Raw genomic sequence first — 12,807 nt, 5'->3', positions numbered from 1 at the left:
CTTGACCTTTGTTTAGAGAAAATTACACCGTCTAATTGAGATTTATTGCAAACAGAGCTTTTGACATACACTTTCAAATGGCCCATACCTTACATATTTTTGTATTTTTTACTTGTATTTTTTTTGCCTGAGGCCTACTTATGATGTTTGTCTGTACCAGTTCTCTAGATTTGTTTTTTACATGACCATTTTGCAAACTTTTTTAGAAATTAAATGTTATTTTTGTTAAAACCCTAAATCTGGAGGGGGTCCTCAGGGCTACCTTGGCCTTCAGAGAAGGCCTAAGGATATCAGGGTACACAACTGTAAGTTTTAGTTCATTTATATTTAATATAGTCTTGCTTGTGTTTAATCTCTGCAGGTGTTACAGTCATACTCTTATGTTTAGGATGGAAACAAAATGGTTAAATTCCTTAGATGTAAGTTCCTGACATAGAGCAGAAAACTGGCCATTCAGAGATTGTTTTTCTCCATGGTATCTAGGTGGATAGGGTAAGCGAGCTCAGCTATTGGACTTCAGGAGCTGAAGAGAAGACGCAACACTTTAGATTAGTCATCAACGTAATTACAAAGAGAAAGAAGAATCAACCAATCAAATTTTGATTTCTAATAGGCCCTTTAGAAAAAAATTGCATTATTGTAAAAAATTTTTTTCCTTCATGTTTTGACTGTGTTTGGCATTGTCTTGAATTGAAGGCCTTTTAATAATATAATAGTCACATTTCTTTATTGCTTACATCCAAAACAAAACCTCTAAGATCAAAAGACTTATATTTAATACAGTGCAATGCCTGAGGCCATCCTTCATTTATTCAGTTTCCAATAAAAACAGCCATTTTGGTGTATTTTGGATTCATTTTTCCAAAAAAGTAGAAAACATTTATTTAATAGAATTTATACAGAAGCTTCAAGAACTAAGTGTAACATCAAATTTTCAGGATTTACTGTGTCCACTTCACTTAAAAAGCCGTTTAGACTAGCATGAATTCTGGTCTGGTGCTGGTCTGATGCTGGTTTTCTTGTTGGTTGATAAGCATCCAAAACACAGTGTATGCTGAAGTTGCTGATGACCAGCAAAACAACATGCAATCACTGTGGGAACAAAACCTCATTTCTTCAATATGGCCAATTTTGGGCCATTTCTATAGTTCGTTCATAATTAAATCTTAACACAAGGCAAAAGGGTAACTAAAGTGTGAAATGAAAAATAAAAATCCACAAAAATGGTGATAATGGTTTTTAGTGCACAACAGTATCAATATGCTGGCGTTACTGCTGACCCACTTTGCTATCCTGCTGGTTTTTCTAGCAGGGCTCCATTTGCCTTCATTACAGCTTTATTTATTTTCACAAGGCATACTTAGACCTTTTCTAGGAAATCTGCAGGGATATTTTTCCACGGCTCCAAAGTTCACCTTTAGAAGTTGCGATTTTTGCTTCTTCCAATCCAAGTAAGCAAGAACACGTTCAGTGATGTTGAGTTCTGGACTGTGGTCAGTCCATTTATCTGAGAATTTTTTTTGTCTATGTCCTTTTCTGAAGAACAGCTTCAAGAAAGCTACAAATCTTTTCAGCCCCTTAGTGTTTAGTTGTCTTCTCACAGTGGAAGGATGGACAGAAACACCTGTAGATTTGTTCAGATCTGAAGCAAAAGTGGAGCTCGATTTTGTCCTGTTTCTCCAGCTGCTTTGACTGGAAATTAAGTAAACTAAAGCATGGTAAAGCACAGTACTGTATTTCTTCACTTTTCCTCTGCTGAGATGACTACTTTCTTGATCATGCAGATGTGCTATTATTGGCTTATTTGCTAGTGTTTCCATTGAGGTGTGTGTGAAACGCCTGATAGCTCTCAGTTCACACTCCCAAGCAACCCCCTCTCCTCCTTAAGTGGCATCTTCTTCAGCTGAGACACATTCACCTTTGAACTTTAAATAAAGTGTAACATATGGTCCATGCTCTCATTAGGATCTAAGTGAGATATTCAGGATACTGTCAAGAGTGTCCACGGTACATTCGGCTCATTTTCTTGTTAACACCCACGCTTTGCTGTTGCTACCCAAGAGATGAGAGGTGTTGATGTCTCTCTGTATGCGTGATCTTTCCCCATTCAGATATCGCACCTTCGTCTCGGAAGATGCCGGACCAAATACCTTGGTTGCTACAGTGCTGGCCAAAGACCCGGATGGTGATGGGATCACATACAAGATCTCATCAGGAAATGAAGAAGGCAACTTTGTCATTGACAGTCAGAAAGGTGAGCCAGCGCTCCTTCAGAAAAGACAGTCTTTTTTCTCTCCACAGTTCATGGTTATGCGGCATATATCCCATCACTGTTTCTTAGCAACACTTACCCCTTTTCTTCCAACCCTTCATTTAGCTATTGTGTCTGAAGAACAAAAGTGAACCCCCTCCGTTAATTAATTTTAGGCAATGGTTTAAATGTAATCACACAAATTGAGCAGATTGACAGTAACTCTGCAGTCCGCTCCAGCCTCATTCATTGCATTGTGCTCAAGAAAATGCTCCTCAGGTGATTAAAAAGCCTACGCTGCAATTTCACTGACCTTAATTAAAACAACAACCAGAATCCTGAATCCAGTGTTGGGAAACTCTGACTTTAAAGTCTGTTGATTTATTCCAGATAACATACTTGGATCAGTATCCAAATCCAACGTTAATAAGGTGACATTTTCAAATGCAGTGACTGTATTTGTCATGGTTTGAAGGTTTTTCTCTTTTATTTTGTCTGTTTTTAATAATATTGACAAAATACAGGGATGAAAAACTGGCAGGTGAAAATTCTTTAATTAAAATATTTGTGTATTTAAAGTGTATATTTTTAAGGCATGGACGTCAAGGATTTTGGCTCCGTATTTTCAGCCTTTGAGCATTTTGAGAGCTTGTATTTGCTGCAAGGCCTTTATTTAGATGACATATAGGAAGTGTGAAGGTCTAACATCCACTATAGGAGATATGTTAGATATGTATATATGACTTTTATTTTGATTTGATTGCACTAAAAGTCAGGGCCAATCTGGCACATTTCTATCAAAGCTGCTGCTGTGCTGTTATGAAAAGAATAAGGATTCTCGCTTTTTCATGTCAGGATCTATAGATGAAGTAAATGGAATAAGATATAAACAGTTAATACAGCCTTTAAATTTTCAGTCCACTTTTACTCAGTATTACTGTTCTTTAAATCAACAAACGCAATAGCATAAAATGATAAAAGAATGCAAAACGTACAGATCTGCATTGTAACATACTGAGTGAGACTGAAATATCAATTCTTAGAGATTTAGGTGTCATCCATTCAGCTCTTACCTTGAATATGAACACATTAATACATTTCATTAAGATTTAGTTGGACATCATTTGTCTTATTTAACTTTTAACTTTCTTATTTTACTGTTTCATGTTGTCAGCTACCTTAGTAGAAAAGCCAGCTCAGTACTCTAATCAGTGTTGATTAAATAGGCTAAAGCAATTTTTTTTACCAGATGTGAAGCTGCACAGAAAAAAAATCAAACCATATTTTAAGTATTTTGGACTTCTAATGAAAAATAGCTTGGGGTAAAGAGCTGAAAAGAGATAAAAATAGATCTGAAGCTTTGAACGCAGCAACAACACACCCCTGCTCTTGTCGTTTGACACTCCCAAACCACACTTCAAACGCACATGACTGTGCTTGCTCCATGAGGTTTATATGATAGTCCACACTGATAGTACAAGAGCATTTTGTGGGCCTTAGATGTGCATAAATTTTGTGGCTCTTGCTTCTAAATCACAGTTCACAATCTCTCATCTCCTGGGGGAAATAAGTATATACTCGTCAATGCAGAATCCTTACAACCCACTCGTCCTCATGCTGTGACCTACCAGTGATTCAGGATCCACCATTTGAAAACCACTGGTCTAAAGGAATGTTTTTCAACCCAGGTCCTGGACGCCCACTGCCCTGAGCATCTTCTCTGCTTCAATATGCCCACTTCAACTCAGTAAGGGCTTTTTTTCTGGACTGATTGTTTGGATCAGGTATGCCGGGAAAAGAGAAAACAGTAAAAAGTGCAGGGCAGAGTGAGCCTACAGGAGCAGGCTTGAGGAACACTGGCCTAAAACATAACATTCAAACATGGGAGTATGAACCACTGTTTGTGTTGAGGCATGTTCTGCTTATTTTTTAGTGTATATGAAAGATTTTGTTCGAAAATGCATTTCAGACCACCTTTATTTCTTTGTTTGTCATGATATATATGGTTGAGATGGGTGTTCACAAATGTTATTGCTGTATTATAGTGAAAATGAACTTTGTTAGAGAAACAAAAATGTGGTTTAATTATACAACTGTTTGTCTTCTGAAAAGCATTTTACATCCAAAATTGTTACAAATGTGTATCATGTGTCCAAAGAAAGACAAGCATCTCCAAAAGAGTAACTTTACAGGAGAGGGCAAAAACACTCTTACCTTTCAATGTAAGTCAATATAGAATAAAAGAGATTTTATTCTAAGTGATTTTAGAGCATTGCTATTAGTCCATACATCACAAAATTGCAAAATGTAAAGGGCAGCTGGTGTTAAAATGATGTAGAAAAATAAAAATCAACAAAAATGTTGGTGCATTGTTTTCTTTGGACAGCGACGATATACAGGTTTTTAGAATGAAACTCTTCGTATTTTGTTCCCACTTAATTTCTATTGGTTCTTCAAGTAACTTCATATCAGGGTGCTATAAGCTTCAAAACCCTTTTCAGTCCAGGCGCTATTACTCCATGTTTCAAGCCTGTTTCCTACATACTACCTCTATGTGATATTAGTTTTTCATTTTGCCACGCAATTCAAGCTGCTATGTAGCACCCAACAAGTGATCTTTATATGGGGGTCCCATGTTTTCAGTGGAAAGTGTGAACTTTGGTTTATATTAAAATGTTTGAAAACAAATATGAATATACACTGTGTGCACAATTATTAGGCAAGTGAGTATTTTGACCATATTATCATTTTTAGGCAGATTTTCTAACTCCAAGCCAGGGTCAACACCCTGCCTAATTCACCACATAACAAAAAAGCCCACTTCCTGTTATTAAATTGTGCTTTGAGCTTTTTGAGCTTTTGAATAAACCCAGACCCATGCAGCATTAAAGTTTCCCCCAATTTCAAAATCCCAATTTTCTTTCCACCCAGCTGCCCGTTACATTTTGTGAGCATTATGACAAATGGACCATTACATTATCAGCATATTAGAACTAAGAATATTTCTATTTTAAAGACATGAGGTTTTGCTTTGGTAGCAATGACATGCAAATATCCCAAGGAGGCAAAATGTTCAGTAAAAAGATAATAATAACAACAATATGTTAATCAACAACAGGTGATTTACACATTTCTTAGCATTGCTTCAACTTCAGCTTCTTGAGAAGAGTCGCTGTGTAAGTCTCCGCTGCCTATTCCACCCTTTCTTTTCTGCATAGATCAAAGCCTTCTTTTATTACCCCTTTTCCATGGCTCGTCAGATCTCGGTCTCTCCTGAAATTCTATCAATCATTCATTAGCCTCTCTCTCCTCTTTATGCCAGGCCAAACGGGGCTGGGGCGCTTGATGCTTGCCGTTATTTTGACTGTAACTCACAGAGGAACACGTTCTGTTTGAGTTAATGCCGCTTTAAGAATTCAAACTGCGGAGTCAATAGAACGATCAGGCCTGTAGTATTAAAGGCATAAATACAAAGGGTGCATTCGGCTGGGTGAAGGACATATTTACCAACGCTTGGGGAAATGTTTACGCCGATAATCAGCCAGATCATCTCCAGTACGCTGCACCTGTCAGGGCTTTTTTCTGTATTCTTTATTTGTGGTGTTTTGATTTTCTTTTGTTCTTGGCCCAGCAGGCAGCGTGGAGTTAAAAGAAATTCCATCATCTTAGAGCCTACTGGTGTGGGAATACATGAATAAATGAAAATGATTGGTTGTGGGATGGGCTAGACAGGCTGTTAACATAGTTTGATGGCTTATAAATTGACTAATTACCGTAAACGCATCAAACATATAGCAAACACGCATAGAACAAGGCTTTGTCTTCTCTGGAAATCAGGTTTTATAGATTACAGGCTTGTATAGAGTATAATAATTCATAAGTGATGGGTTTTTATGTCAGTTCTTTATGAAGAAAATTGGTTTTGATGATGTTAGTTGTGGAAAAAGCTCCTCGACATCATTTCATAGCCTTGGCTTTATTTGTACAGGCAACAGTGATCTAGCATTCTCTGTAGAGTGGTTCTGGAACCTTTGCTGGATTTTGATTGGTGTGGATGGGAAGCTTATATAACTTGTCTGGGCCGCTTGCTCCTGAGCTGCTTGGGCTTTGCCGAAGATGGAATTGGGTTTGTTTTCGGTTCCTCCCTCAGTGTGGCAGATTTGGGGGGGAGACGTGATGGAATCTGGCGTGGGACGAGAGCCAGTGGCCTGTCCCCCTCCCCTCCTTCATATGAAGCGACATTTGCCCATCCGCCCCTGGACAAACATCTTCTCCATCTTTGATGTGTGCTGATATGTGCTGGCTGTTTCATCTGTCCGCATCCTGCTCTGTGCAGGGTCACCCACCACTGTAAAACTCACCCACATTCTTATATGCACTCATACACACGTATATGCACTTCATCTCAGTACTGTATTCACATTTGTATTCAGCAGTTGCATCTGTATACATCATGCATGCCTACCTACACATACATTCACAGGGATGAATTGAAGCAGTGACCAGCCACCCTTGAAATTTGATTGACCCCCCCCCCATGTGATGTCATTTTTCATTTTGAATTTATGCAGTTAATGCTACACCCACACATACACAAACCATCAGACTATATGCAGCTCAACCTTGATGCCACTTTCAATGTAAACAATTGAATAAATGCAACAAGGTATGACCAGTTCAATATGTAGTATTTATGTTCTTTTAGGTGTTCTATATGGTTAACTGTCCATATGAATGTGTGAAACCGTTATCTAACTCTTGAACAGTCTTGCAGGGCCAGATGTAATCTTGGAACGAATGTGTTTGGAAACAACTATGAGAAATCTTGGTGTAAATGTTAGTCGTAGAGTTATTAGAGTTGGAACAGACTGAATGTGGTCATCTACATTGTCTGATGGACAACAAGCCAGTTGTTAGCCTGTAAAAGTTAGCATGGCTAAAAAATATCACAGAAATTTCAGATTAAGCATGTAGCTGTGTGTTGCATATACAGAGAAAACATTCCATGTGGTAATGTTACCTTTTGCAAATAGAAAACAGTTCCATTAGTTAATGATAGAAGTGAAAGTATGAGCCAGAGGGTTTTGGGGTCATGTTTTTTTTTTTTTTTTTTTTTTTTTTGGGTACCCTGTTTTTGTTATAATCAAGCACCGAAAGTTGTCCCAAGGTGTATTCTCATTATACAGCTAGCACTAAGCCAGCTAAATGTCATTAAGAAAACTAGTGAACTGTAGATAGCTGAACTATATAGAAGATGGCAGTAGTAGGGAGTAGCTATCTTGCTACCTTAGTCTCATTCTAAGTAAAACGGCTGCTTTTCTTGTTTGCTACAGGTAATCGGATGTTATTGTGGATTATAAGGGGCTGTGTTATAGTAGAGATAGCAAATTCAGTTTTTAAAGTTTTAAAGATTTTTTTTTTCCAGATTTGCTTATTCAGTTGACATAGTTGCATTTGTATTGCAAATTGTTTGGCCTCTGGTGATGTCTTTAATAAAAAAAAAAGTCAGTTTAATCTTTAGTCTGTCATTCATGAGTTTGCAAATGTGTACCTCATGGTAAAAATAGATTAATGTCCTTATTTCATTTACAGTATCATGTACAGATATGTAGGCTTTACTCAACCACAGGGAAATAGCTGGTGTTATAAACAATAAGTAATTGATTGAGAGAACACATTTAAATATTGAATGTGTTTGGGACTGAACTTTGGAAGTGTGGAAAAATAGCCCTGCAGATTTATTTGAAAAGCTGAGAGCGAATCTCGCAAAAAGGATGAGAACTGTAGTAAAGGTGGAGGTTTGGTACACTAAATATTGAGTATAAGAAATATTGACTATAAAGTAGTATAAAGTAGACGCTGTATTGCATTGTATTCACAAATACATATACAGTATATACAATATATACATATACATATCCCAGTGCTGTACTAATATCTTTATACAAAAAACACGTCAACTCACTCACCCACCCACCTGTTTCCCCCCACACACTATTCACCCATAATCATTAGTACATTTACTGTATTCCAAGCTGTATGCAACACACATTCCCCTGCAAACCCCCACCTCCCCCCCCACACACATAATCTGTGTTTCTGTCCATGAAATGCCTTTTTTGTAAAACTACATTCAAATCTTTCACTGAAAGATTCACACACTGTATTTTCACCCTGCATGAAATGCCAGAATGATCTTTTCATCTGGGCTTAGATGCTGAACTCAAGGCTCAGCTCAGTGCATTCTTGATGAAAAACGTTGCGAAAAACAAACATATGTTTTTAAATGATATGTTGACCATAAATAATGGTATGTGTGCTGTTCTCTGTGCATGTGTCACATATGCTTGCGTATTTGTGATTTTGTATCTTATCAGCCACATATTGAACAACATTTTTCAGAGGATCTAGTGCATGGCTTGTTACAGATTGCTGGTGGAGGCCCAACTCAGCCTACGGCACTTATAACCTGCAGTGGATACAGCTGTCTATGCCAATAGAGCTGACATGGCTCTTCTACAGCCACACACACTCAAACACGCATGCACCATTCCCTATTTTTGCCTCAAACCTCATTGCACTGTGACATTGGCTGGGGGAGAATAATTCAGATTGAATTAGAATTGATTACATGTTCTTTTTTTACCCTGCAGTTGTGCCACAAAAGCTCTAGCGCTATGCATTAGAATCAATTCAGGGCCCTGGGACGAATGTGGCTTCTCCCATGCCAGGTCTGTGTCGCAAGCTGTGTGCTTTCCTTTAATGTTCCCTCGCTGCGAGCTGGAGATAGCAGGCATCCAGATTATGAGAGCAGGTTTGAATATGCGACGTCTGATGCAGCTGTGGGAGAGCAATGGAAACATATAGCACCGTCTAGAAGGTCATGTATAAGCTGACTCCTGCTGTCACCAGAGATAAGCCGCCATGTAGTTAATGTGGCAACAGCCCATGTGCGTGGTTGGGTTATAGATGCAACATATGCACATGCGTTTAGCATTACACCTGAGTTTACAGAGTCTAAAGCCTGAAGCTTATGAGATAAATCTCGCTACATGATGGTGTACCACCTTCCACAGAGCAATCTGCTTGAACCTCTCCTAGGAAAATCCACAAGTGCCACAAATGCATCGAAACTCTCCCAGCTATTCGGCTAAGAGAGGCCACAGGCATGCTAGCCTTACTAGCATTAGCATGACAGCACAGCCCTACATTGACTGTAGTCAGCTATTCAAGGACAGAGCTTAGGTTCTACATCTATATGTGAACACATGGGAGACATGAGAAAAAGTGTCTGGAAATAGAAAGAAAGATGAAACTATGTCAGTATGAAGGGGTAGCAAATCTTGCTAATCCCTAGCTTAGTTATGATTATAGAAACTGTGAGATCTCAGGCCATAGAAAGGAAAAAAAAGCAGCTAGAATTTGGTAGACCAAGCACGTAGTAGTTTGTCCGAAGCTCAAGGAGATGGTGGGGAAAGAGTGAGCGGGGGTGTGTTGAGTTATTCGATGCTGTTCATAAACACCCCTTATCTTCATCAGACAAGATTTAATTGAGTGCGTATTGCATTAGCAAGGAATCGAAATTCTTGTTGCTAATTCACTTTGTGAAAGTCCCTCAGGTTGAACCAGAGCTGACCTCAAGAGGGTCTAAAAAGTTAATGAGTTGGAGCCGGCCTATGGGATCTTATGTGGAAATCTTGAATCATTTTCTTATTTTCCAAGGCTAAACCTTTTCTCCTCCCTATTGTTCTGTTGAGAGATACACGCTGAAATCTCTCTGATCCTCCAGGCCTGATCCGCCTTCGCTCCAGCCCCCCTCCCAAACTGCAAGGTGTGGAGTACATTCTGAATGTTACGGCTACGGACGACAATGCCTCCGGCGGACCCCAGTCTCTGTCGGCCACAGCCCAGGTCATCGTTGGAGTGGACGACGTCAACAACAACAAGCCCGTCTTTGAGAAGGTACTGATATATATATATATATATATATAGTTTAGTTGTTGATTATGGGTAAAATTTTGTTTGTACACGTAATATGCATACGGGAGCTTTTTTAAGGAAAAGAAGAAAAAGAAGTAGAACTAATAATTGCGCAATAAACACTTTGTTGAAACCAAAATACTGAGCATGTTTTACCATGTAAATTCAGTTGATGTCTACATAATATCAGCATTTAGTTCCTATACATTCTACATAGAGTCAACTTTATTATGAGTTTAGTACTTCAGAGTTAATATGAGTTTAATATGTCCATCAATACTTCAAGACATGTTCCATATTCTAAATATACCTTGACATATTAAGAAGTATTGAAAAGTATTAAGACTTTTTATAACATGCCAACAAGAGTCAGATGCTCACGATTAGAAATCACAAATGAGGCTTGGGGTGCAGGGTTATAGTCACAAAACATGCAGGGGTCAAATCCAGAAGGCACAGCAGATACAAAAAGACAAGCATAACATGAGGCAAACAGTCTAAATAAGGGCAGGCAAAAGGCGTTGTCGAAAAACAGGCAAAAAGGTCAAAAACAGGAATCAGATGATATAAGCAAAGAAGACAAAGGGCAGAGTCGAAAGAATGAAAAGTAATGGTAACAGGATACAGACAATAGATATAATGCTCAGTAGGTCGCAACCAGATACAATACCTCGCAACTATCTAATGCTAAAGCCTGGGCTTATAAACTATACTAAGAAAGTCATGTGACCAACAACACAGGTGAGGCACATCAGTATCAGTACATCAGTGAGGCACATCATCTGCTGATGATGAGTGCTGATTGGAGCGTGAGGAAAGGCCAGGAGTCAGGTGATTGGAGATGGAGTCCGAGTATGTCTCTGAGTGCAAGGGAAGTTTGGAAGTCCCAGGAGTCTGGGAGATTGAGTCCAGATCCATCCTAGGACTCGGCGGGTGCATGACACCTTTAGTCATCACTAACGAGTTAAAAGCTGTAAGAAAGAAAAATAAATTTTCTTTTTTGTGTAAACTTTACCCAATTTTCTCCCCAATTTAGTCATTTCCAATTCCACCCACTAGGTAGGATTCCCCCAATCACACAATGCTCTCAATGCTAGGAGCGCCAACCGCCAGATCTGTTATGTCAGCTAACAGATGCCTGCACTGACTAGCATGGGGGGAGATGGGGGGGCCATCCTACCCACCCAGAGAGAGCGAGGCCAATTGTGCTCTCTTGGACTTCTGACTATGGATGGCTGTAGCATCACCAGGGATCGAACTCACGATTTCCTGATGACAGGGCCAACGCCTAGACGGTTGCGCCACTCATCACACGTTTAGTGTTCATTAATTAATTATCGATAGCTAAAACTAGACCAGGGAACACATCTTGACATATTAAATACCTATTATACATATATTAGCTCTGAAGCAATAACTCAATTAAAACGATGTACTTCACACTAATTAGAACCTATAATGTGAATTTGGGTGATAAGTAATACTCAATCGTTTGCATAGCAATGTGTAATAAAGTGTAATACATCTTAATGCATAATGAATAAAACGTTTGATGATGTCTAATTTGGGATTTATTGAACAAAGAACAAGACCTAAAGAAATCCACAATAATTGGTACTTGTTTAGATTCCTAGCCAAGGGCCAGCTTGACATGGACCATTTTAAAAGTTTGGAACTTGCAGGGAATTTTGCATTAACTAAGGAAGTGTTAATCAAGTCAAGTAGATTCTGTCTTGATCCAGCTGTGCACAACCCCAGCATCCCTCAACAAGCTTCATGGGCATCATATAGGATGTTTTTCCATCAGGCTGGAGGATGTTTTTACAGATGTTGAGTACTTCTTGACCGCTGACTACTTGTTGAGAAAAAGAAAAAAAAATCGTAATAATAAGTTCATGTGCAGGTATCAACTTTAATGTTTATATTTGTCAGAAAAGCAACTTTAAAAGCTTAAAGTTTAGGCCTGTGGATCAAAATGTCCTTAATATTATGAAATGCATGCATTCCAAAAGGACTGGTAGTGTACATCAAGTTGCCAGTCCTACACTTGTTGACCATTTTATCACGTATACAGTGGTGCTTGAAAGTTTACAAACCCTTTAGAATTTTCTTTATTTCTGCATTATTTTTGACCTAAAAATTCACATTTTCACACAGGTCCTGAAAGTAGATAAAACCAAAAGAGACAAAAATATTGGACTTGGTCATTTATTTATTAAGGAAAATGATCCAGTATTACCAATATTTGCCAGTTTTATGAGGACAAACAGTGAACCATGTACTGCTGGGCAACAAGAGCTGCACTGAATGTATTTTAACATTGCCATATTGATAATAAGCTAATTAAATATGGAAACTTTCAAAAGAAACCACCAAGATTTGAAGCCATGCTCAACACGATTCAAACTGATTATCAAAAACTACATGCAATACTGATTAAAACTGAACATTTTAAGGATTCTAGGAGGTTGTCAGCATAGTACAGATTACTTTTGCTCGTCTCGTCAATGTTGTCACAACCTCCTACAAAGTTGTCAGACAATGTTCATAACTTTCTTAGGAATTACATTGCAGAG

The 12,807-nt window shown here is 38.5% G+C and overlaps 1 protein-coding gene across 1 annotated transcript in view; it reads left to right on the top strand.

Moving 5' to 3' along the window:
- The window catches only part of si:ch211-186j3.6 (neural-cadherin), a 374,937-nt gene that overhangs the window by 181,086 nt on the left and 181,044 nt on the right, over nt 1–12,807 (top strand). The window contains exons 7-8 of the mRNA XM_017723303.2: nt 2,112–2,254; nt 10,041–10,213. Of these exons, the coding sequence (XP_017578792.1) occupies nt 2,112–2,254; nt 10,041–10,213 (316 nt within the window). The remainder of the gene's footprint in view (nt 1–2,111; nt 2,255–10,040; nt 10,214–12,807) is intronic.

The sequence above is a fragment of the Pygocentrus nattereri genome, chromosome 25 (genome assembly GCF_015220715.1).
Source record: "Pygocentrus nattereri isolate fPygNat1 chromosome 25, fPygNat1.pri, whole genome shotgun sequence".
Classification (NCBI taxonomy): domain Eukaryota; kingdom Metazoa; phylum Chordata; class Actinopteri; order Characiformes; family Serrasalmidae; genus Pygocentrus; species Pygocentrus nattereri.
Note: the sequence above shows the minus strand (reverse complement) of the source record. Positions and strands in the feature narration are given on the sequence as shown.